This window comes from Cnephaeus nilssonii (assembly GCF_951640355.1).
Source record: "Cnephaeus nilssonii genome assembly, chromosome: 10".
Lineage (NCBI taxonomy): Eukaryota > Metazoa > Chordata > Mammalia > Chiroptera > Vespertilionidae > Cnephaeus > Cnephaeus nilssonii.
The window spans coordinates 15,533,152-15,555,737 of NC_137081.1; the positions used below are offsets into that span (position 1 = coordinate 15,533,152).

The 22,586-nt window shown below is 35.5% G+C and overlaps 1 protein-coding gene across 4 annotated transcripts in view; it reads right to left on the reverse strand.

Annotated features, from left to right (window-relative positions):
• The window catches only part of KANSL1L (KAT8 regulatory NSL complex subunit 1 like), a 91,629-nt gene that overhangs the window by 64,484 nt on the left and 4,559 nt on the right, over nucleotides 1–22,586 (reverse strand). For all 4 annotated transcript variants that reach the window (XM_079783173.1, XM_079783171.1, XM_079783172.1 and 1 more), the window contains exons 2-3: nucleotides 13,134–14,250; nucleotides 911–1,052 (exon numbers count right to left, since the gene is read on the reverse strand). In XM_079783173.1, the coding sequence (XP_079639299.1) occupies nucleotides 911–1,052; nucleotides 13,134–14,221 (1,230 nt within the window). In that variant the 5' untranslated portion in view covers nucleotides 14,222–14,250. The remainder of the gene's footprint in view (nucleotides 1–910; nucleotides 1,053–13,133; nucleotides 14,251–22,586) is intronic.

Genomic DNA, 22,586 nt, shown 5'->3' on the forward strand with positions numbered 1-22,586 from the left:
CACAAAAACATAAAAGATAGTCACTGCAGTATTATTTTGACTGGCGTAAAAATGGAAACACTATCAAAAGAAAATAGGAGTAGAGATAAAAATTTCATTGTATTCATACAATTATATTCTAGTCATATAATAACATACTGGAAGTATAAAAATGCATAAACAGTATGCTGAGCAAAAACAAGCAAGTTGCAAAGTAGTTTGTAGTATCATTTATACAGACTTCACAAGCATAGAAAATAAATATTTGTAGACACAGACACCTATCTGCCAATGGTATAAAACATACATACTGAAACCTATATAATTTTGTTAACTGATGTCACCCAAATATATTTAGTACAATAAAAATGCATAAAAATAATAAATATTGAAAATGTTGGAATCAGAATAGTGGTTACAGTGGTATGGGGGAGGAGAATGGGCTGCAGGACCATACAACTACTTCAATTGCACAGGTGATGCTTCTTATTCTAGAAACTAAATGCATACTGGCAAAAATTTAATATTTGATAAATTTGAGGGCAGGTACACAGGTGTTCATCATATTGCTTTCTGCAACACTTAATGTTTTATAAATTTTTAATAAAACAGAAAACTCTAAGGAGACTTTAATAAGATACACACTCAGTATTTCTTACATATAATAAAATACATGGCAACAAAATAGAAGTTTACAAAAATGTATATCATTTTCTATTAACTGGACTCCAACAGAGTTCAGAACTGCTTAAGTATGATAAAATGATCACGATAAATACAATACACAAAGATAGCTTCAATTTACAGCAATTAATATATAAAAAATCTTAACTAAATTTTTGTAAAACCTATAACAATTATTTTGTTTGGAGAGATGAGGACAAACTAAATCAGTAATTTTTTTTTTTTTTAAGTAGGACACAGAAAATACCTTGGAGGCACGAATCTGCCTGTGAATATCCGTTAGTTGTTGGATTTTGTATTCTAGCTCTGAAATCTGGGCTTGAAGCCACGTCCATCGGCTGCCAACTCTTGCTCTGTCTACAAGCCACTTCCATTCAGTACTAGAGTTACTGTGAACAACATAGACATTGTTAGTCAAAGCACAAAGGCAATCAAGTTTTCACAGAGGCTGCTTAATAACTTCCTTGACTCCTGTCATACAATCCCAATTTCCTTTCCAAAACATCTAATTACATGAACTGAGAATGGCATATCAACTTCTTATCACAGAAAAAGATTCAATTTTCTTATCTTTCCATTCCACAAACACCTGTTTTTATTCCATGTTACTTAATCAGCAGTAGGATAATCTCCTTTGCTACTTAATACTTTATTAATGCAGAAGGGCTGAAATAGGAGTGGGCCAGCAAAGAAAAGGAAACAAGAATGACAATAGTAACACCATGTAAAAACTATTGCATGAGGCTTTTCTAGCAACCAGATGTCAAGTTTCAGACAAGTCATTTGAACTGTGCTAGATCTAAATCCAAGTAACAAACCTTAGCTACGCAACTGTACTCTATGTAAGTTTCATTTGCTAAAACAGAAATCACTACTAGATAATTAAATACTTAAAATCAATTTAAAGAAATTGTCAAAAATTATCAATGATGAATGCTGTTGCATTTCAAATATGCATGCCAAATATATAGATTTTGGCATGATTATTAAAATGAACAGCTTGTTTAAAACCTGACTCCAAGCATTCAAGGCCAGAGATGACAAAGAATTTAGGTAAAGCCTTTGTTTCATGCATATCTATCTACAGTAATGAAAGGGTAATATGCAAATAGTCAGGATGCCCTCACGCATTAACGCCCGATCAGCAGGCTGCATGTGCAGCAGGAGCAGGTGGGCGGGGACTTGCAGCGTCAGGGATTTGCATCACACCATCACAATCCATCACTAGGAGGCCTGGGGCCCGGCGGAGGCCTCCGCGTGCCTGAGCTAGGGGTCCAGAGGCCTCCACACTGCAAGCCCTGGGGGTCCCGAGGCTCTGCGCGGCACGGAGGCGGAACCCCCGGCTCCGGCCTACCTCCTTGGGGCAATCCATTCAGGACCCCCAGATGGGTGGGCAGGGCCTACCTCTTTGGGGCGATGGATCGCAGGACTCCCGCACTGTGACAGGGCACAGGCCAGGCTGGGGGACCTCCCCCCCGCCCCCCGAGTGCACAAATTTCATGCATTGGGCCACTAGTTTGAACATAACAGTTGAACCTTAGCTCCTCTATCTTTTGGCAAGGGTGCAGCTCTAATCCACATTTTGTAAGATTACCAATTGATTACTGTATTAAAATACACCAACCACACCAAGTAGAAAACAACTATTTGGGGGAGGGGGAGAGAGAGAGAGAGAGGGAGAACCAATTAGGAACTTCAGATTAAAGGAAAAACCTGACAGAGATTGAAGGTATAACTGAATGACAATAATTACTTAATGGAAAAACAAAGCTTTATGAAAAACTTGTTTAAAAATGGCATTTATTGTCAAAACCCATAGAATGAATGTACAAGACCAAAAGTGAACCCCAATGTAAATTATAGACTTTGGGTGATAAAGTGTCAATGTACGTTCATAGATTGTAACAAATGCACTCCTCTGGTGAAGGTTATGTTTGTGGAGTACAGGGTGGGAACTCTGTATTTTCTGCTAAATTTTGCTGTAAGCCTAAAACTGCTCTAAACAATCAAGTTTATTACTTTTTAAAAAACAGATGTAATCATAATAGAAAGTCTTTCATATATACTTTAGTCAAAGAAAACATTTATTATAAGAGATCATTTATTGTCAGAGAAACATATTACAATTGTAACTTTACTATACAGAATTTACCCATTATAACAGGATTTTACATTATATCAATGTTCCCAAAAGCTATTTTTTTTTTAAGATTCTAATTGCACACAAAGTGATTAAGGAGACTTTCATATATATTAGGACTTCTCTTGGAATTATTTATTCAGTTTATAGTCACTATTGTGATTTTATAAATTGACACTCTTAAATCATATTTTTATAATCAGAGACAAAATAAGAGAATGCCTATTAAAAATACCTATTCACAGATAATATTTAATAACACTAACTGCCAATCATGAAATCAGTGAGGAAGGCAAGAGCCAGATCATGCAGTGGTTGCATAGGTGAGGGTAAAGTGTTGGATTTTATGCAAAAATAATGTTATTAGCAAGATCATAACAAAAACTTTTTTTTTTTTCGGAGCACTCTGGCTACCAGGTAGAGAAAGCATTGAAGTGGGACAAGAGAGGAAATAAGGAAACTATTGGGATGCAACTATAATAATCTGGATGTGACAAAGATAGTGAACTCCAAATATTTCCTTGCACTAAAGTTTGAGCCATGTGACTAGTTCTGGCCATGGGCTACAAGTAAAAGTGATCTAATCATTTCCAATCCACCTGACAATCTTCAAAGCCACTAGTGCAGACAGTACAGCCACAAGATGGAGGAGAATCACAAACCAACCTACACTGACTGACTTTATGTAAGCCAAGGTGACCCTTTGCTGTGTTAAACTACTGAGATTAGGAGGTTAACTTGTCACTCTAAATATAGCCTATTCTGACTAAAACACTGAATAAAAGATGAAAATGGCTTGGACTGGGAAAGGGGTAGGAGATAAAGAAGAGTTGAAGAAGATAGATTCAAGGTTCATTTTAAAGTTGATAGGACTTGTAGAAGTATGGTGGAGTAAGCATGGGGAAATCAAAGATGATCTTAGATAGTCTTTCAGTTAAGTTTTGTTCCAGTTGGAAAATTTCCCTACAACATGCACTTTTGCTTGGCTATCAAACTGATGATTAGCTAAAATGGTAAAATACATTATGGTAAAATATAATAAAGAAATATTTTCATGGAGTTCATGTTTATGTACTCCTAGTAAAGATATTCTGATATTCAAATTAAGTTTAGAGAATTCATTTTTATGTTCATACACTATATTAAATTATACTAACATAGAAAAATAGCAATAGTATATTAAATTTAAATAAACTAATACTGGGGCTTTGTGGTATATAAAATGAATTGTCTGTAAAGGATACATTATCCTACATTTTAATAGGAGTAAATAAAATAATTTTCTATAATTAAAAGTGGTAAACAAGCTTTTCGACCGTCAGTAGGACATCCCCTGTGGGCTCCTGGACTGTGAGAAGGGGCAGGCCGGGCTGAGGGACTCCCCCTCCCCCCATGCACAAATTTCGTGCACCGGGCCTCTAGTTAGCATATAAGACCGCTAACACTGATTGCCTGCATCTCTCTGGTGTCCGTAACAGACCACCACATGCTGACCATAAGGAAGGGCTCCTCCTTCCAGTGAAGATTAGGGCGAAGACATCTGTGAGTGGAGACCACCTGGGCAGTGAGACTAATCAGTCCCCAGAACAGCAGCATATGCCTTCAATTGCCATTCTTGCTTGTTTGCAGTCACCACTTAACTTGGTCAAGAAAACAAGCACAAGCTGTTTAAATCAAGTTGTTTTGAGTATAATTTCTCTTGATACTAACTTCTTGTGAACATCATGAACCTACACCTCTGTTTTGACCCTGAAGTGTAGTTCATCAGAATAAGACAGAACTTTCTAATATCACATCCTACATTACCAAGACTTAAAGAGGGGCTGGTATAAATTATGCCTTTAACATAAATTTTTAGCTCACTAATAACAATAAATTAACTATGATAAAAAATCAAAAAAGGAGATCCAGTTGTAGAAAATAACCAGCCCAAGAAAAATAAGAATTATATTGGGAGAAATACATTAAATTATGCCAAACTTCTCCACTGGTGTTTGCTCACCTAGGAAGAGCTTATCCTTGCCTGAAATCTGATTCCTTTAGACCAGGGGTTGGTAAACTTTTCTTGTAGGCAGGCAGAGAATATATATTTTAGGTTTTGTGGGCCACATAGAACCTTTAACAACTACTCAACTCTGCCATAATAGCATGAAAGCAGCCATAGATGATACATACATGAATGGATGTGTATTCCAATAAAATCGTTTACAAAAACAGTCAATGGGCTGAATTTGGTCCATGGGCTGTAATTCTCCAATCCCTGATGCTGTTAAATTACTTGCTTTTCAACTTCTTTTAAGCTTGCTTTTAAGACCTGTTAGAGGTATAGATAGAGTAGCCACTGACTAAAGCTAATTCACTCTTGAAGAGAGTTTTCTGGGGTCTCTACTGAACACTCCAAATCTTTGACAAAGTCTTTCACTCTACTTACTCAGAACTCAAACATCGCTGAATTGTGTACGAGTGCTGGAAATTGTTCAGATTATGGCTTCCTACTAGTTCTTTATACGTCCTTGTGGAGTTTCATGTACACATGCATAGCTTAGTATTCAAAAAGTTATCTCAAGGAGACCACATGAAGATTTCTGGAGCTTTTTAGTTGCATATGTAGATCCCTCAATTTCAGTACTCTGATCTACTAATTCCAGTTATTTCAGCCTCCCAAACTCTAACCTTTGTCTCAGTTAAGGCCACTGTGTTCTACTTAGCTTTCTATGCCTGCATCAGAGATCATAAAATGCCTTCAAGCAGAAAAGAGGGGCAATCAGAGTCACTTCATCTGTTTCTCTTTCCTCAGGAATCACTGAACCTCTGCCCTTTGCTGTCTTACACCCACTGTGTCCATTTTCTGAAAACAGTGACTGTCTCATATAAAAGGGCAAAAGTAGGCTTACAGTTGTAAGCAAAAGTGTTTATTCTTATATTATTATTTATTAATTATTGTATTTTTTCCATACACAACTATACACCTACTTTTGCCCCACCCTGTGTTTTTTTTATTTAGTCCTCACCCAAGGATTTTTTTTCATTAATTTTTAGAGAGTAGAAGGAAGGGAGGAAGGGGAAAGAGAGAGACCTTGACTGTGAAAGAGACGAACAGATTGGTTGCCTCCCACATGTGCCCCAACCCGAACCGGGGTATATACCCTTGACTGGAAATCGAATGCAACTGAGGTATAATACCTTGACTGGGAATTGAATCCGCAAGCCTTAGGTCTGCCCGCTGATGCTCGAACCACTTGAAAAACCGGCCAGGACCCCACCCTGTATTTTGTCCAGTTTGCTCATTAAGTACAGCCAAAGAACAAGTACAGTACCAATAACTCCACTCCATTATGGCTAGAACTCAAAGAACTTTTATGTATTAAAAAAAATGATTGGGTGTGGAAGTCAGATAAAGTACTGGTTAATTATTTTCAACAATTCAGGTAAGGGCAGAATCCTAGAGGAAAGCAAAGCCAACAGTTCCCTGAAAACAAAACCAAACAAACAAAAACAACCCTATAAAGCAAAGCTAATTCTTGACTACTAATGAGGGGAAAAATCTACATATTCATGTTGAGGTGTCTTGTTACGAAACTTTAGCATATACCTTACTTAATATACCTCTCCCTCAAAAATATTTTGTGCCGTTAGGATCATTTAGGTTAACAAGTTCTCATTAAAATGTTCATTGTCTTTACGAAAAACTAAGCCTCATTGACATACAGGTCAATAACATTAATATTCTACCACTAACAAAATAAATCAATGAATAGTTATGAACTCTAGGAAAATTTGACATGGAGATAAATCAAGTGGGGAGGGTTCATTTAGGACAGGCGTCCTCAAACTACGGCCCGTGGGCCACATGCGGGTGTTTTTGCCATTTTGTTTTTTTACTTCAAAATAAGTTATGTGCAGTGTGCATAGGAATTTGTTCATAGTTTTTTTAAACTATAGTCCGGCCCTCCAATGGTCTGAGGGACAGTGAACTGGCCCTCTGTTTAAAAAGTTTGAGGACCCCTGATTTAGGATGTCCAAGGAAAATCTGAGACTGGAACTAAAAAGGAAGGAGAAACAAAAGGGAGAAAAAACAATCTAAATATATTTTACAATTCTGCCTAGAACTCTGGCAGAACCAAATCTGTCAACTGCATAAACAGAAATTTCCAGTGTTAGTTTACAAGAATTTACAAATCAGATTGCCAAATTTAATCTTGTTCCCTTCCTACCATCTATCCACCCTTCTCCCCCAGCCAAAGAAAGGATAAGAGAAAGAAAAAAAAGGGAGGTTTGGGACCATTTATGTGCTCTAAATACTACTCTATATCTATTGTACGAAAAAAATTTTGAAAGTTAATGCTCTGTTAAGTAGTCTTAACTCTGTTTTTAAAATCCTTGCAAAATATCAAACACTGACAAGTAGCATACAAATAAAGAAAATAAATGAATTTTTAAACTAGTCTAAACATATTTGCTAAAGGAACAGTCTGAAGTCATGCACTTAGCAGTTAAACAAGCATTGTATGTTTGCACGTGTGCGTACGTCTTTTGTTCAGAAAACCAGGCCACCATGTAGAGTTTCTGCAGGAGCCGACCCAGCCGATCAGGGGAAGGCGCTGCCCCCACCCCCCCACTGCTGGCCACCCAGCTGCCTGCCCTCAGCCCTCATAGCCGCGCGGCTTTGTCCGGAAGGACGTCCAAAAGGACATCTGGAAGACGTCCAGTCTATCTGTTCTAATTAGCATATTACCCTTTATTAATAGACTAGAGGCCAGATGCACGAAGATTCGTGCAAGAATGGGCCTTCCTTCGCCTGGCTGCTGGCACCGCCTTTGCTCCGGCCGGAGCCACCTTTCCGCTTTTCCACGCTGCCCAGAGGTCCAGAGTGGCTGGGGCGGTGTGGAATGCCTGTGTCACAACGCAAGCATCCTGCCCCACCCCCGGCCACTTGGTGTCTAAGTATGCAAATTAACCTGCCATCTTTGTTGGGTTCATTTGCATACTCACTTCTGACTGGCTGGTGGGCGTCACGAAGGTATGGTCAATTTGCATCTTACTCTTTTATTAGTGTAGATACTGTAACAAAAGTTATGTGTGATCTGTCTCTGTTCATATCTTCCACTCCCAAATTTCATGCCTTTTCCATCTTAATTAAGGACTTAGGTATTGTGGCTGTAAGTCTGCAGTTTGAAGTGTGACAACAAAACTAGCACAAATTTATTTTTTCTTCTTTACAACTTCATAGATAGGAGATTCATTCTTATCATACATCTTAGCAACCTTAGCATATGATTTTTTTTCCCTTTTCTTAAGTCAAGAACTTTACCTTTTCACTTAAAGGAAGCACTTTACAACTTCTCTTTGGCATATCTAAACTGCCAGCATCACTACTCTTGCACTTTGGGGTTATTATTAAGTAAGGGTTACTTGAATACAATCACTGCGACAGTCAGGGAATAACCAAGATGGCCACTAAGTAACAGGCTGGTAGCATATTATTGCGTGGATACACTGGACAAAGGGATGATTCATGTCCTGAGAAGGATGGAGTGGGTGGGACAACATGAGATTTCATCATGCTATTCAGACAGTACATAATTTAAAACTTATAACTTGTTTATTTCTGGAATTTTCTATTTAATATTTTAAACCACAAGTGACCATGGGTAACTGAAGCCAGGAAAAGTGAAACTGCAGACAAGGGGGGACCACTGTTATGCACTGCACAAGGGCCTGCCTGAAAGGACAAACAGAACTCAAATCCAGCACGAGTTCTCCATCCCAAGCCCTGCAATTACAAATCTAAATCTGCTTAAAGGAAGGAGTACCTTCTAGTACACACAAATGGACCAGTGATGGCCCAGCTGACCACTACAATGGACAATAAAAAAATGAAAAGCGATAGAAGACGATTAGACTACTCTTGTTTCTCATAAAGATAATTATCACTATCAATCCAGAATTGAGTACAAGCGTTTCTGCTATAACACAGTATATGCAGTCCCAAATAATACCATGTTCTATAAAATAGCTGAACTTATAGAGGGAACAGAATGAGAGCCAGACAACTCGAAATCTATGGAATTTTAAAATCTGAGTCCTAAAAAAACAGTAAGAATCCTTATAAAAATATTAGTATAGTTTAAGTTTCCACCGGCATTTGTATCAATAAGCCTGTCCATCCTTTAGAGCTTCATATCCTGGAACTCAAGCTTCTTCCTTTGAGAAATGAAAGAGAGAAGATATTCACTTCTAATAGAGACCAGGTTAATAAAAATTTAAAATAGCATCTAGAGGTAGCTTTCTTGATCAATTTCTTTTTAACAAACGTGAACTATCCTCACAGCTACTTCAACTGAACTTAGTACTTCCTCTGATCTTTTATAGTAGAATATATAGCAATTTTTAAGCCAATAAACCAGTACTTTATTGCAATATTGGAAGGTAATTTTCAGCATCTTTCTTATACTACTAAGGCTTTCTCTTTAGTTGTGAAAAAGCTTTCCCCCTCATCATTCTAAAACATTAACGTGTTTACAGTGGTTTGGAAAACACTCCAAACCAAATTCCACACTATTGACATCTTTCCTCTATATGCCAAATGCTAAAAGAAATTTTTCAGAGAGAAGGAAAATTGTATAGGTTAGAAACAGAGTTCTATATAAAGAGAAAAAAACACTGGAAAATAACTTTTATTTTCCTTATCTTTAATGGGTCTAATTGATAATGGAACTAATGATTTGTTCAAAGTAATAGCAACAATGTAATCAAGTTTGTATTCGTGTGTGTGTGTGTGTGTGTGTGTACTAGTATGTGTGTGTGTGTGTGTGTGTATGCTTGTATATAAGTAAAAGTGATACAAGGGACAGAAGAATTAGGATTATTTTGTTACTATAAGGTACTTGCACTACCCAGGAAGAGTTACGTTATTTAAAAGAAAACTTGGATTAGCTGTGTATGTACCTTGCAAACTCTAGGGTAACAACTAAAAAAAGAAGAAAAAAAGAATTGATATGCTAAAAATAGGAGAGAAAGTAAATCATATAAAAGTGTTCAATTATAACTACAAAATGTAGAAAAAGAGTGGAAGACAAAAATAAGAGCAAAAAATGGGCAACAAAAAAAACCAGTGACAAATATGGAAGATATTAATCTACTACATTAATAATCACTTTAAAAGACAGAGATTGTCAGAGTGGATGAAAAAACAAGACCCAGCCCTGACCAGGTTGGCTCAGTGGATAGAGCATCGGCCTTCGGACTAAAGGGTCCCAGATTCGATTCTGGTCAAGGGCATGTACCTTGGTTGCAGGCACATCCCCAGTAGGGGGTGTGCAGGAGGCAGCTGATCAATGTTTCTCTCTCATCCACGTTTCTAACTCTCTATCCCTCTCCCTTCCTCTATGTAAAAAATCACTAAAATATATTAAAAAACAAAACAAAACAAGACCCAACTATAGGCTGTCTTCAAGAAACTCACTTTAAATATAAAACATACAGATTAAAAGTAAATGGATAAAGAAAGTTATGCCAGTCTAACACTAATCAAAAGAAAGTGGGTAGCTATATTAATTTCATTCAGGGCAGACTTCAGGGCAAGCAAAGTTAAGATGGATAAAGCAGGACATTACATAATAATAAAAAGGTCAACAGTCCAAGAAGGTAACAATCTTTAATGTCTATGAGTCTAACAAAAGAATATCAAACAATGTGAGACAAAAACTGACAGAATTGCAAGGAGAAATGAATTAATCCACTATGACAGTTAAAGACTTTAACACTCCAATCAGAAATGCACAGAGCCAGCAGGCAGAAAGTCAGTATAGTTACAGGTAAACTCAGCAACACCATCAATCAACTGAAAATAACTGACTTCAAGAGCTTAGTACATCTAACAACGGCATATTACACCTTCTTCTCAAGCTAACATAAAACAGTCATCAAAAGAGACCATGTTCCGCGCCATAAAACACACTTTAACAATGTTTTTAAAAAAGAAATCATATAATATCTGCTCTCAGACTACAATAGAATTAAAGTAGAAATCAATAACAAAAACAAACTGGAAAAATCCCAAAATACTTGGAGATTAAACAATATACTTCTAAGTAGCATGTGGGACAAAGAAGAAATCTTAACTGAAATTTTAAAATATTATGAACTTAAATGAAAATACAAATCATCAAAATGTGTGGGATGTAGTGAAGAAAATGCTTATGGAGAAAAGCACAAGAGAAGAAGCACAGGATTTATAGTATAAAAATGCATATATTAGAAATAAGATCTAAAAATCAATAATCTGAGCTTCTACCTTAAGAAATGAGAAAAAGAGCAAATTAAAGCCAAAGCAAGTACAAGAAATAATAAAAATGAGAGCAGTAATCAATGAAACTGAAACCGTGAAAGCAATTGAGAAAATAAATTAAACCAAAATTGTGGCTCTTTGAAAACATCAATAAAATCAATAAGCCTCTAGCCAGGTAACTCAAAAAAAAGAGAGATGACAAAAATAATATCAGAAATGAAAGACTAGAAATCCCCTAAAAGTCTATAAATACTAAAAGAACAATAAAGGAAAATAAACCACTCTACATACACCAATTTGATAACTTAGATAAATGGGACAATTCCTTGAAAGGCACAATTTATCAAAACTCACACAAGAAGAAATAGACAATCTGAATAGTTTTATATCTATTAAAGAAATTGGATCAATAATTAATAACATCCCAAAACAGAATGCACCAGGCCCAAATGGGTACACTGGTAAACTCTACCAAAAATTTAAAGAAATTTGACCAATTCTCTACAATCTCTTTCAGAATATAGAAACAGAAGTACTATTTCTTAACTCATTCTATGAGGCCAGCATTACCCTAATACAAAAACCAAAGACATTACAAGAAAACTACAGATACATATGTCTCATAAAGATAAATGCAAAAATCTTCCACAAAATATTAGCTATATCAAATTCAACAATGTATAAAAAGACTTACATGCTATGACCAAGTGAGATTTATCCTAGGTATGCAAGGCTGGTTCAACATTCAGAAATCAATTATGTATTCCAAAGATCAATTAATATATCATATATAAAATAAATATATATCATATATAAAATAAATACCACAATTCAGTCAGAAAAAAATATTATGTGTGTAATAACTATTAACTCCGACATTCAAACAAATTTCAAATATAGTGATAACAGAACACCAAAGACTGTGCTTTACATTTTATTCCCACCTATAAAAATTAATAAACTGCCCTTTTTATTAATAAAATATAACGTGTTCAGCTTAATTCTATAATGATTCCCATTCATCTTTGAGAATTAGATAAAAATGTTGACCTTCTTCCTCCCAAAATACCATGTATACACAGTATTTTGCATCAATTTAAATTTAGGAACATTAACAGATTCCCTGGAAGCTAGATTGAAAACTATGTTCTATCTGGCTATTTAAATAAAAGTAATTCAAATTTTAAAAAAATTAAAAATTTACTTTCTTAGTTGTTCTGGTCACATTTCACCAAGTGCTCATTGGCCACAAGAGGCTAGTGCCTACTGGATAACACAGATATTGAGCATTCCATCATCTCAGAAACTTCCCTGAGATAGAGCTGTTCTGGAATATTAACATGATAAGTAAAACTATTTTGCTCTGTTTTTTTGTTTTGTTTTGTTTTCATATCTAGAAACCTCTCTTTGAAGTAGGTTAGATTCTAAGAGGACAGAGGCTGTGAATATTTAGACTCACTAGGGTCCAGCACATGATAAGCATTCAACAGGTATCTAAAACCTGACATTACAGTTTGTTTTGGCTACATTAATCTAGCAAAAATTTATTAAGCTGGTGAAGACCACAGCTGAAAGCTTTGAATACAAATATATAAATAGTTAAAAATAAATATAGCAGATCAACTTATATGTACTCTCAACTGATAAACTTCTGAAGTCAATGAGGGCTCCCTATGTGTGGACTTTATATTTTTGAGTTTAGATATACATATTGGCTAGATCACTTAAGCAAAATTTAGGCCTTACCTATAGCCTACTTTATTCAAGAATAAGAAAGATGCTTACTTACAGCCAGTTAGCTTTTATTATTCCTGTATTGTTTTTTCCTAGATAGTTAAGTAACTTATTTTTAAATAGCACATATATATTCAAACATAGAAATTTAAATAGTAACACACCTTTAAATTTTGTCAGTTCTATAACATAAAGATTAAGGCATTAAGCTTTTAGAAAATCTATTTCTTTTTAATATATATTGAAATAAAAAAATTGCCACCATATATAGAACAGGAAAAAGTTTAATGATAATTTTGCACTTACACTGCCACATTTTTTCTAATGGTATATTCATCCAAATCGTCATCAGAGCTGCTATCAGTTGCATCAGAATCCAGACCCTCTTCAACATGAGTCAACAGCCCTGTAGCAGACAGTGCAAATCTTTGGATTTCTGCAGCTGTACACCGTGCAAAGCCATTTTTTGTATCATTCCATAATTTATTCTCGGCAGTCAGTAAGTTGATGTCTGGCTTAATTTCAGTGCATTTAGAAAAACTGTTATCCAAAACTGTAGTAGGTTCATGAAAAATCTTCATTTTGGGGAGTTGATGTTTCATAGAAAATTTCATTTGCTGACCATAGTGCTTAACAACATGCTTTGCCAGGAGCATCTGCAAATGTTTCTGAGTTCTTCTAGCCTGACTAAGTAAAATTTTCTGTTTGCTTATACAATTAAGTAAACGAGCATTCACTTCCTCTTCTTTTTCAGAAGCTGAGGAACTAGCAGGCACATTTGAATGGCCAGGCCCAATTTTCTTTTGAGCACAGTGCAATAAACTCTTTTTAATGTCAGCATCAGTAACTTTATCCAAAAGTGCATTTTTTTGGTACCATTTACAGTTTTGTAGTTGTACTTTATCTACATTAGTGTCTTTGGTTATATTTGAATCCAAAGTAATTTTTACATCTGTCATGCACTTGCTTGTGTTATCTGACAGAGGTTCCTTTTTGACGAACTCTTCAGAATGAGAATGACAAATTTTACTGAGCTGAATGTTGCTGCCATTACACAGTATGTTTTTCAGCTTATTGCAGTTGGGTTCCCCTAATTTCTTTTGTTTATAATTCTTATTGTATTTATTTAATGTAGAATTAGAACCCATTAAAAGAACAGTCTGATAATGTTTTGAAGACTGAGGGGAGCCAAAATGTTTTAAATTCACAAAATTAGTGTTAAGAGTAGGTTCAGGAGTTGGAAATCCCAGCATCTGAGAGAAAGTGTCTCCCTTTAGCTTTTCATCCATAGTTCTTGGGCCTTCCATGCATAGCATCTTGTCAGACTCCATGGTACTTGGTAAAGATGAAAAGCAGATACCCTTTGTTGCTGCCTCCCTCAGAGCTGGGGTCATGGCGAATCCTGCAGATAATTACTGGAAACCTAAAGCAATGTAAAAATAAGTAATCAGATATCTAGAAAAGAGTTTTATGCTTATATGCCTTCCCAGGGCAACATTTTTAATGTCTCTGATTAAAACATGAACTAAATCAAACTCCTTTTTTTCCCCCCAACGCCTAACACTATCTCTGCTCTTTCCTAGCTCATAAGGAATTCAACTAGCACTAAACTATTCTTCACTCTGACTATGGGCCTATACCCAAAACTCCAATTAAAGTTTCACACTACCTAGCACAATAAGAGTTAGACAAATATTTGTGAATGTAATACAGTTGACCCTTGAACAACGCAGGGGTTAGGGGCTTCAACCTCCCACACAGTCAAAAATCGGCATATTTGACTCCCCCCAAAATGATAACATAGTTGATTGACTAATATTTTGTATGTTATATGCATTCTTACAATAAAGTAAAGTAGAAAAAAATGGTATTAAGAAAATAAGAGAAACAGATTTACAGTATTAATTGGAAAAAAGCACACACAGTGTGTAAGTGGACCCATGCATTTCATACAAATATTGGTCAAAGCCCAACTGTACACCTCAAGACTCCATTTTTAAACAATGTTAAGAGAGAGTCAAAAAATTCCAACCTGAAATCTGGGGATCATACTTTAAAATGTAATTCAATCCCAAACTTTCAGCCAAAAGTAAGAATGAATTATCTTTAAAAAATATAGTAAGTTGATCAAAACCTCCATTTCTCATTTAAATTTTTTTTTTTAATATATTTTATTGATTTTTTACAGAGAGGAAGAGAGAGGGATAGAGAGTTAGAAACATCGATGAGAGAGAAACATCGATCAGCTGCCTCTTGCACACCCCCTACTGGGGATGTGCCCGCAACCAAGGTACATGCCCTTGACCGGAATCGAACCTGGGACCCTTCAGTCCGCAGGCCGATGCTCTATCCACTGAGCCAAACCGGTTTCGGCTCATTTAAATTTTATAATCTAAACAGTATTAATAACAATAACCAAAATATACTAGAAATGTAAGATGTGAGCTGAACTACAAATAAAAAAGTATATAATTTAATAGCTGTTAAAAATAATGTGATAATGAAAACTCGGCTAATGTGCAATGCACAAAATTTTTTCCTGAAAAAGCATCTGCAATAACTTTTTTTTCCCTTATCATTATAGAGCTGTTAATCCTGCATGGAAAATAGGGGACTGTTCCAGATGACCACTAAATATTTATCTCATAATTAAACAAATTTCACTGTATTTTATCAAAAGAAGAAATATAAAACCATATATTGTGAAATATAGAAAAGTTAATTCGGTACCATTAAAAATTATGAAGACTGAACAGTTAGTGAAAAATTTTAATCATTAACAATTTAAATTTTTGAAGATACTTTGGAACTGTGATACTCCCTAATTTTGTTTCAACACACATGACAGTTAACAGTAACTTAAATGGCCACACTAACATATATGTTATGTCCCCATACAATGTGCTAGCTGTAACTCTATACCTTTAATTCCTATTTAAAAATTGAAAACCAAAAGCTAATTCCTTGTAAAGACTAGCAAGAATAGTCAAAAGAAAAAAGAGACACAAAAACTTCTATGCAATTAAAAAAACACATATAGGGTTAAAAGCAAGCCACAGACTAGAAATAAATATCTACAACATATATACTAGATAAAGAATTAGTATCCAAAATATATAAGGGCAATGAATAGAACAGTCAGGCATTTCACAGATGACAATATCCAAATAGTCATTAAACATATACTCAAGCTCACCAGTAATGAAGGAAATATCTACAATAATAAAAGCGTAATATGCTAATTAGACCAGACAGCTGGACGTCCTTCCGGATGAAGCCGTGGCAGCGGGGGCCGAGGCAGAGGCAGTTAGGGGTGATCAGGTAGGCAGGCGAGCAGTTAGGGGCGATCAGGCAGGCAGGCGAGTGGTTAGAGGCGATCAGGCAGGCAGGTAGAATGGTTAGGGGTGACCAGGCAGGCAGGCGAGTGGTTAGGGGCAATGAAGCAGGCAGGCATAGTGGTTAGGGGGAGACCAGGCAAGCAGGCGAGCAGTTAGGAGCCAGTGGTCCCGGATTGTGAGAGGGATGTCCGACTGCCAGTTTAGGCCCATTCCCCCAGGGTGCAGGCCGGGCTGAGGGACCACCCCTCTAGGATTTAGTAATTAGTAGTAATAACAAATATTGCAATTATTATTTTTAAAATAAATGTTACAAATACAGCAATATATAAAAAGGATAATATGTCACAACCTATTATGGCTTATTCTATAAATGCAAGACTGGTTCAACATTGAAAATTTAAAAAATTAAATCACAGAAATCATCATATTAAAAAACTAAAGAAAAAAGATGATCTCAATAAAGAAAAAATATTTGCAAAATTCAAAATCTACTCATGATTAACAAAAAAAAAAAAACTTAGCAAATTAGGGGAAAAAGGGATATTGCTTAACCTGACAAAAAGCATCTATGCAAAAGCCTAAAGATAACTACATAATTAAATAAAAGACTGAACACTTTTGCCCTAAGATTAGGAATGAGGCAAGATGTCTTTTTTCACCACTCTTATTCATCATCATACTGGAAGTCTTAGCCAGTGGAATAGGAGAAGAAAAGAGAAATAAAAGGCATACCATACCAATGGGGAAGTAAAAATAAAAACTGCTATTCACAAATGATGGCATAATTTTCTACACAGAATATCCCAAGGAATATACAAAAAAAGCTCCTACATCTAATGAGTTTACTAAGGTAGCAGTGTAAGGTCAAGATACAAAAGTCATTTATATTTCTATATACTAGAAACAAAAACCTAGAAATAGAAAATGTTTAAAAAGTATTAATTCCAAAACTTTGAAGTATTTAGATATATATCTAACAAAATATCTGACCTATATACTAGGAAACAAAAAATAAAAAAATAAAAGAATTTATATAATAAAAACCTAATATGCAAATCGACCTAACGGTGGAACACTGATGGAACGACTGGTCGCTATGACGCACACTGACCACCAGAAGGAAGACGCTTAACACAGGAGCTGCCCTCCACCTGCAAGCCCCAGGCCAGCCAAGGCGGGTGCCAACGGGGGCCCCCGCAAGAGCCCTGCCGGTCGCCCCGCAGAGGGAGGCAACCGGCGGCGGTGGCAGGGCTGGCTGGTGAGTGGGCCATGGCGGCAGGAGGCAAGAACAGCAAGCAAGCGGCACCAGGCCGGCCAAAGTGGGTGCCAGCAGGGGCCCCCGATCGCCCCACTGGTTACCCCACAGGTTGGCCCTGATCGCCGGCCAGGCCTAGGGGCCCTACCTATGCACGAATTTCGTGCATCAGGCCTCTAGTATCTAAATAAATGGAGTGATAGACTGTGTTCATGGATTAGATTATTAAATGTTATCACAATGTTTATTCTTCTTAAAAGATCTACAGATTCATCACAATCCCACCAATCAAAATCTTGACAGGATTTTTTGCTGATATCAACATGTTGAAAAATGTATATGAAAAGGCAAAAGTACAAGTATAGCCAAAACAATAAAAACATAGCTGAAGGACCCATATTACATATTACTGGCAGTGGTCAACATAGTGTGGCACTGGTAGAAGAATAAACATATAAATCAATGAGAAAAATAGAGCACTCCAAAAAAGACACCTCCCGCCCCCCACCACACACACACACACACACAAACACACACGGCCAATTGATTTTTGACAAAGATGTAATGGCAATTCAATGTAGAAAGACTAGTTTTTTTTAACAAATGGTTGTGGAACAATAGGACATTCAAATGCAATTAAAACAAACTGAGCCTTAAACCTATGACTCATAACATATAAAAATGGTTACATATACCAGGATAGATCATAGACCTAACTATAAAACTTACAAACATAAAATTTCTGGAAGAAAACCTTTGCGATATTGGGTTAGGCAAAGTTTTTTTTTAGATATGACACCAAAAATATTATTCATAAAAGAAAAAAATTTTGACAAGTTTGACATCCTCAAAATTAAATACTAAATAAAATAAGCACTTAAAATAATTTTAAAATAATTTTAATATAACAATTGAGAGTGCAACTTCTGGAAGTCATTGAGTTTACCATTAATGGTTTTGACCATTATACAATTTCATATTGTAATTATTTTCAATCATGTATTATTTCATTTTATGCACTATGGACAACTGGTTAGAGGCAGAATCCATAAGAATACTAATTTGAGAGCATAAAACAATAAACAATAATTCTGCAAATTCACTTTAAGATGATCTCTATTAATTCCATAATATGTGTTTCACATCATCACAATCATTTTATAGCTCTTAAAGATGTCTCCAGTATTTCAGAAGCCAATTTAAAAATTAACATAGTGAAAATATCTAGCTATAAGTAAAGCCATGTAGTTTTCATTTGGGTATAAAAACTATCCATACCATAACATGTTATTTATAGAGAAGTGCTTATGAATGGCAGCTGAAAACCTATTTCATATTTTAAAAATAGAACAAAATAAAAATTTCCAAAAATTATGGAAATATATAATAGACAAATATGCAAATTGACCGCACCTTCGCTACGCCCAAACCACGCCCACCAGGAAACCGTTGCAGGGACGTTGGGGTGTGGCGGAGCGCAAGGCCTGGAAAGCCTCGGGCGGAGGCTTTCCCGGCCTTGGGCACCAGCGGGGAGCCTGCACGGATCGCAGGAAACCACTGGGGGTCGGCTCCTACGATCCTTAGCAGGGATGTTGGGTGCGGCCGAGCCCAAGGCCACCGCCCGGGGCCAAGCCCCGACCCTGAAAGAAGACAGAAGGCGGTGGCCACAGTCAAGGCCTGGGTCCCCGGTGCCGGCAGAAAACTGGTGCAGGCAGCCAGGTGAATGAAGGTCTATTGCACGAATCTTCGTGCAAACAGGCTACTAGTTATGGAAATAAGCCAGTTGACATTTTAAAGCAGGAAACGAAGAAGTAGCCAACACTAGATTTCAACTTTCATTTAACATATAGTCCACCTAAAACCTCACATTCAATAATTCAGTTAACGCATATTTATTGAACAATGTGTAACAGACACTATCTTAGGTAATAAGAAAAATGACAGTGAATATGAAAAATAAAGTTTCTATCCTCATGGACCTTACGATTTAGAAAATGGTATATTTGGATAAATATTAAAATATGAACATAGCAAGTAAATAAGGGTTTCATAGTGTCTTTATGAAAATTGAACCAAGTAGAGTGATAGAACATGACTATATTAGGATAGGAATTAACTTATATTTGTAGATGAAGGCAGGCTTCTGTGTTGGTGACATCTGTCTGCCCTGAGACCTGAAATGTCAATAAGAAGCTAAACAAGATTTAGGGCTGAGAGACTTCCAAGGAAGAAAGACAACTAATAGAAAGCCTTCAGGCAGGAATAAACTTGATGTGTTTGTGGAACAAATAACAAATTGCCTAGAGCATAATGAGCCGAAGAGAGAGAGTAATAGGAAATAAGATCCAATAGATATATAGGGTCCAAACCATAGACTTTGTATGTAAATTATAAGAAGAGGAAGTAACATGATCTGATTTACATTTTTATTTAAAAATTACTGTGACTGTTCTGTAGATAAAAAAAGTTGTATTGGAGAAAAAATGAAAACAGCTTACAAGAATGACGGTAGGGATACTAGTTAGGAAGCTATTAAAGTAAGCAAAGGAGAGATAAATACCAAAAGAAATAGCATATGCCACTCCATAAATGATACAATGTATTATAATACATAAAATTAATTATTATATTAATTAATGGCATACTTACAACAAATAGTTCATTTAACATTTTTACTAAAAAATATCTCATATTTTTCACACTAGAATGAAAGCTGAAGGAAGGCAGGATTTGAATGTTTTCATTCACTGCTATATCCTAGAACAGTGGTCGGCAAACTCATTAGTCAACAGAGCCAAATATCAACAGTACAACGATTGAATTTCTTTTGAGAGCCAAAAACCGACTTCTGCGCATGGGCCACGAAGTTTCAATCGCACTGGGCCAAAGAGCGCATGTGGCTCGCGAGCCGCGGTTTGCCGACCACTATCCTAGAATATTGTTTGGTACATAGCAGGCCCTTAATAAGTATTTCTTCAACAAATACCATCCAAAATAATATAATTATTTAAAAATTTCAAGGAAGAAGATTCATGAGATACTTATTGTGAAAGGAATCTTAAGGCTAGGAAGCATTAGCATAAAACTTTGCTGTCCAATAAAAATACCATTTGAGTTACATTTGTAACTTTATATTTCCTACTAGACATATTTAAAAGTAAAAAGAAACATATTTCATTAAACCCATCAGATACAAAATATTACTTCAACATGTAATCAATATAAAAATTGCTTGGGAAGATATCTTATGTTCTATATGTGTGCTACATCTTCAAAATCCAATGTTTATTTTACATTTAGCAAAAACCCAATTTGGGTAAGTCACATTTTATGTGGTCAACTGCACATGTTGTTTAAGTACTACCGTACAGATAGTACACAATATAAAGTACATGACACACATACATCCTGCCAATTAAACAGGAATCAACCATTAACGAAAATATTTCCATGCCAAAAAAATAAAAAAAATTTCCATGCCCAAAATTCCTAGCCAAACATGTTGTTTAGTATTTGCAGACACCTATAATACTTTAGGTTATACAGAAAGAATATTGAAAATGTAAATCCTCAAAAAGCTAAGAAGCATCTTGACTATTCAGTTTCTAACTATGCACAAGATTGTGTATGTGGGAAAGTATTTGGATCTTAGTTAAATCTAAAAATTTCTTTCTAGCTGGTAAAATACTGTACTCTATTTATTCAAGGTGCCACTATCATCTTTGATAATTATTTATTTCATATATACCCAATATACTCAGACAAAATAGGTCTCTTCTCTAACAGAGGTTAGTCTAATGCTATGGGACTTCAAAGAATCAGGATGGGATAAAACTGAGAAAAATAATTAAATTTCTTTAACCACAACATATAGAAACTTAAATGTTAAATTAACAGGATTTAAGAAGCAAAACCACCAGAAACTATATCATTACCTTTTCAAAGAAAGCAACTAGATCATTTTGATTATCTGTCAAGAGGCAATAGTTCTAGATAATCCAAAAATCAGTTATAGTTCCTGGACATGAATTTTACTATTATATTTTTACAATAGAATTTTCAACTTACATTCCAGTTTAAATAAAAATAAATAGTAATTCCTCAGCACATCTGCTCCCCAGAAATTTTGGGGGTGGCAAGAAAAACAAAAAGAAACTACATAGAATCAAAACTTTTCTTTCTTTTAGGTTAAATTTCATTGTTATAAATAAAAGCAAATTAATTTAGTAAAAAAAGCTAAGTCTACAATTTCAATTCCAATTTTGGTCTACAATTTAACCCAAAGAACATATATTGTTAATTAAGAAAGAAATCGGTTGTTCTAATAGTATTACTACAAATAAAAAGCCTCCCTCTGTTGTCTCCAAAATGTTTCCTTAAGTAACCATCTATATTTTTAGGATTTATAAATCATATATATTTATGAATTTAGCATTAAATGCAATCTCCTTGGACATTAGATATGGCAAATATGTCAGCCCACAAAAGATGTATGTACATAGTGAGATAATTATGATGTCAATAATTAGAACTGATCCTGACATTTAGTAATCAGATCTATACAAATTAATACATAGGTCACATATACCAAATACTTTTTGACATACTATACTTTCTAAAGAAAATCAAGTTTGCCAATATAGTTTACAGAGTTGAAACTGATAATCTAGACAATCTAGATTAAGAACACCCTTCCTTCCTAAAAAGGAACACTAAAAAACCAAATCTGATTTTCCTTCCCCTAAAATACTGCTTCAGATTTGACTATGATTTATATTCTAGAATGGGCACGTACATTCCATATAGTCCATGGAAAATATCCTATCCAAGTCTACCCCTGAACATTAAATTTACTCTTTCAGTTGGAGTCTAGATAATCCCAATTCTCTTAAATGCAGAGCAGAAACACAAACTAGGAATAAAGTACACAAAAAGGCTGACTCATCCGTAAGTTAAAAGACAGTGAAAAGTCTACCAATGGCATTCTGAGAGAGGGAGAACACTGAAGTAGAAGTGAATATTAAATTATTTACACACTTAAAACTTAAATGTGTCTCAGAGAGCTGATCCATTATAACGGTTAAAGTAAGAAAAAAATTATTTTAGCAAAATATGAGCAGCTCTTTCAAACTTACTGAAATACACAGGGATTCAATTTCTAATTTG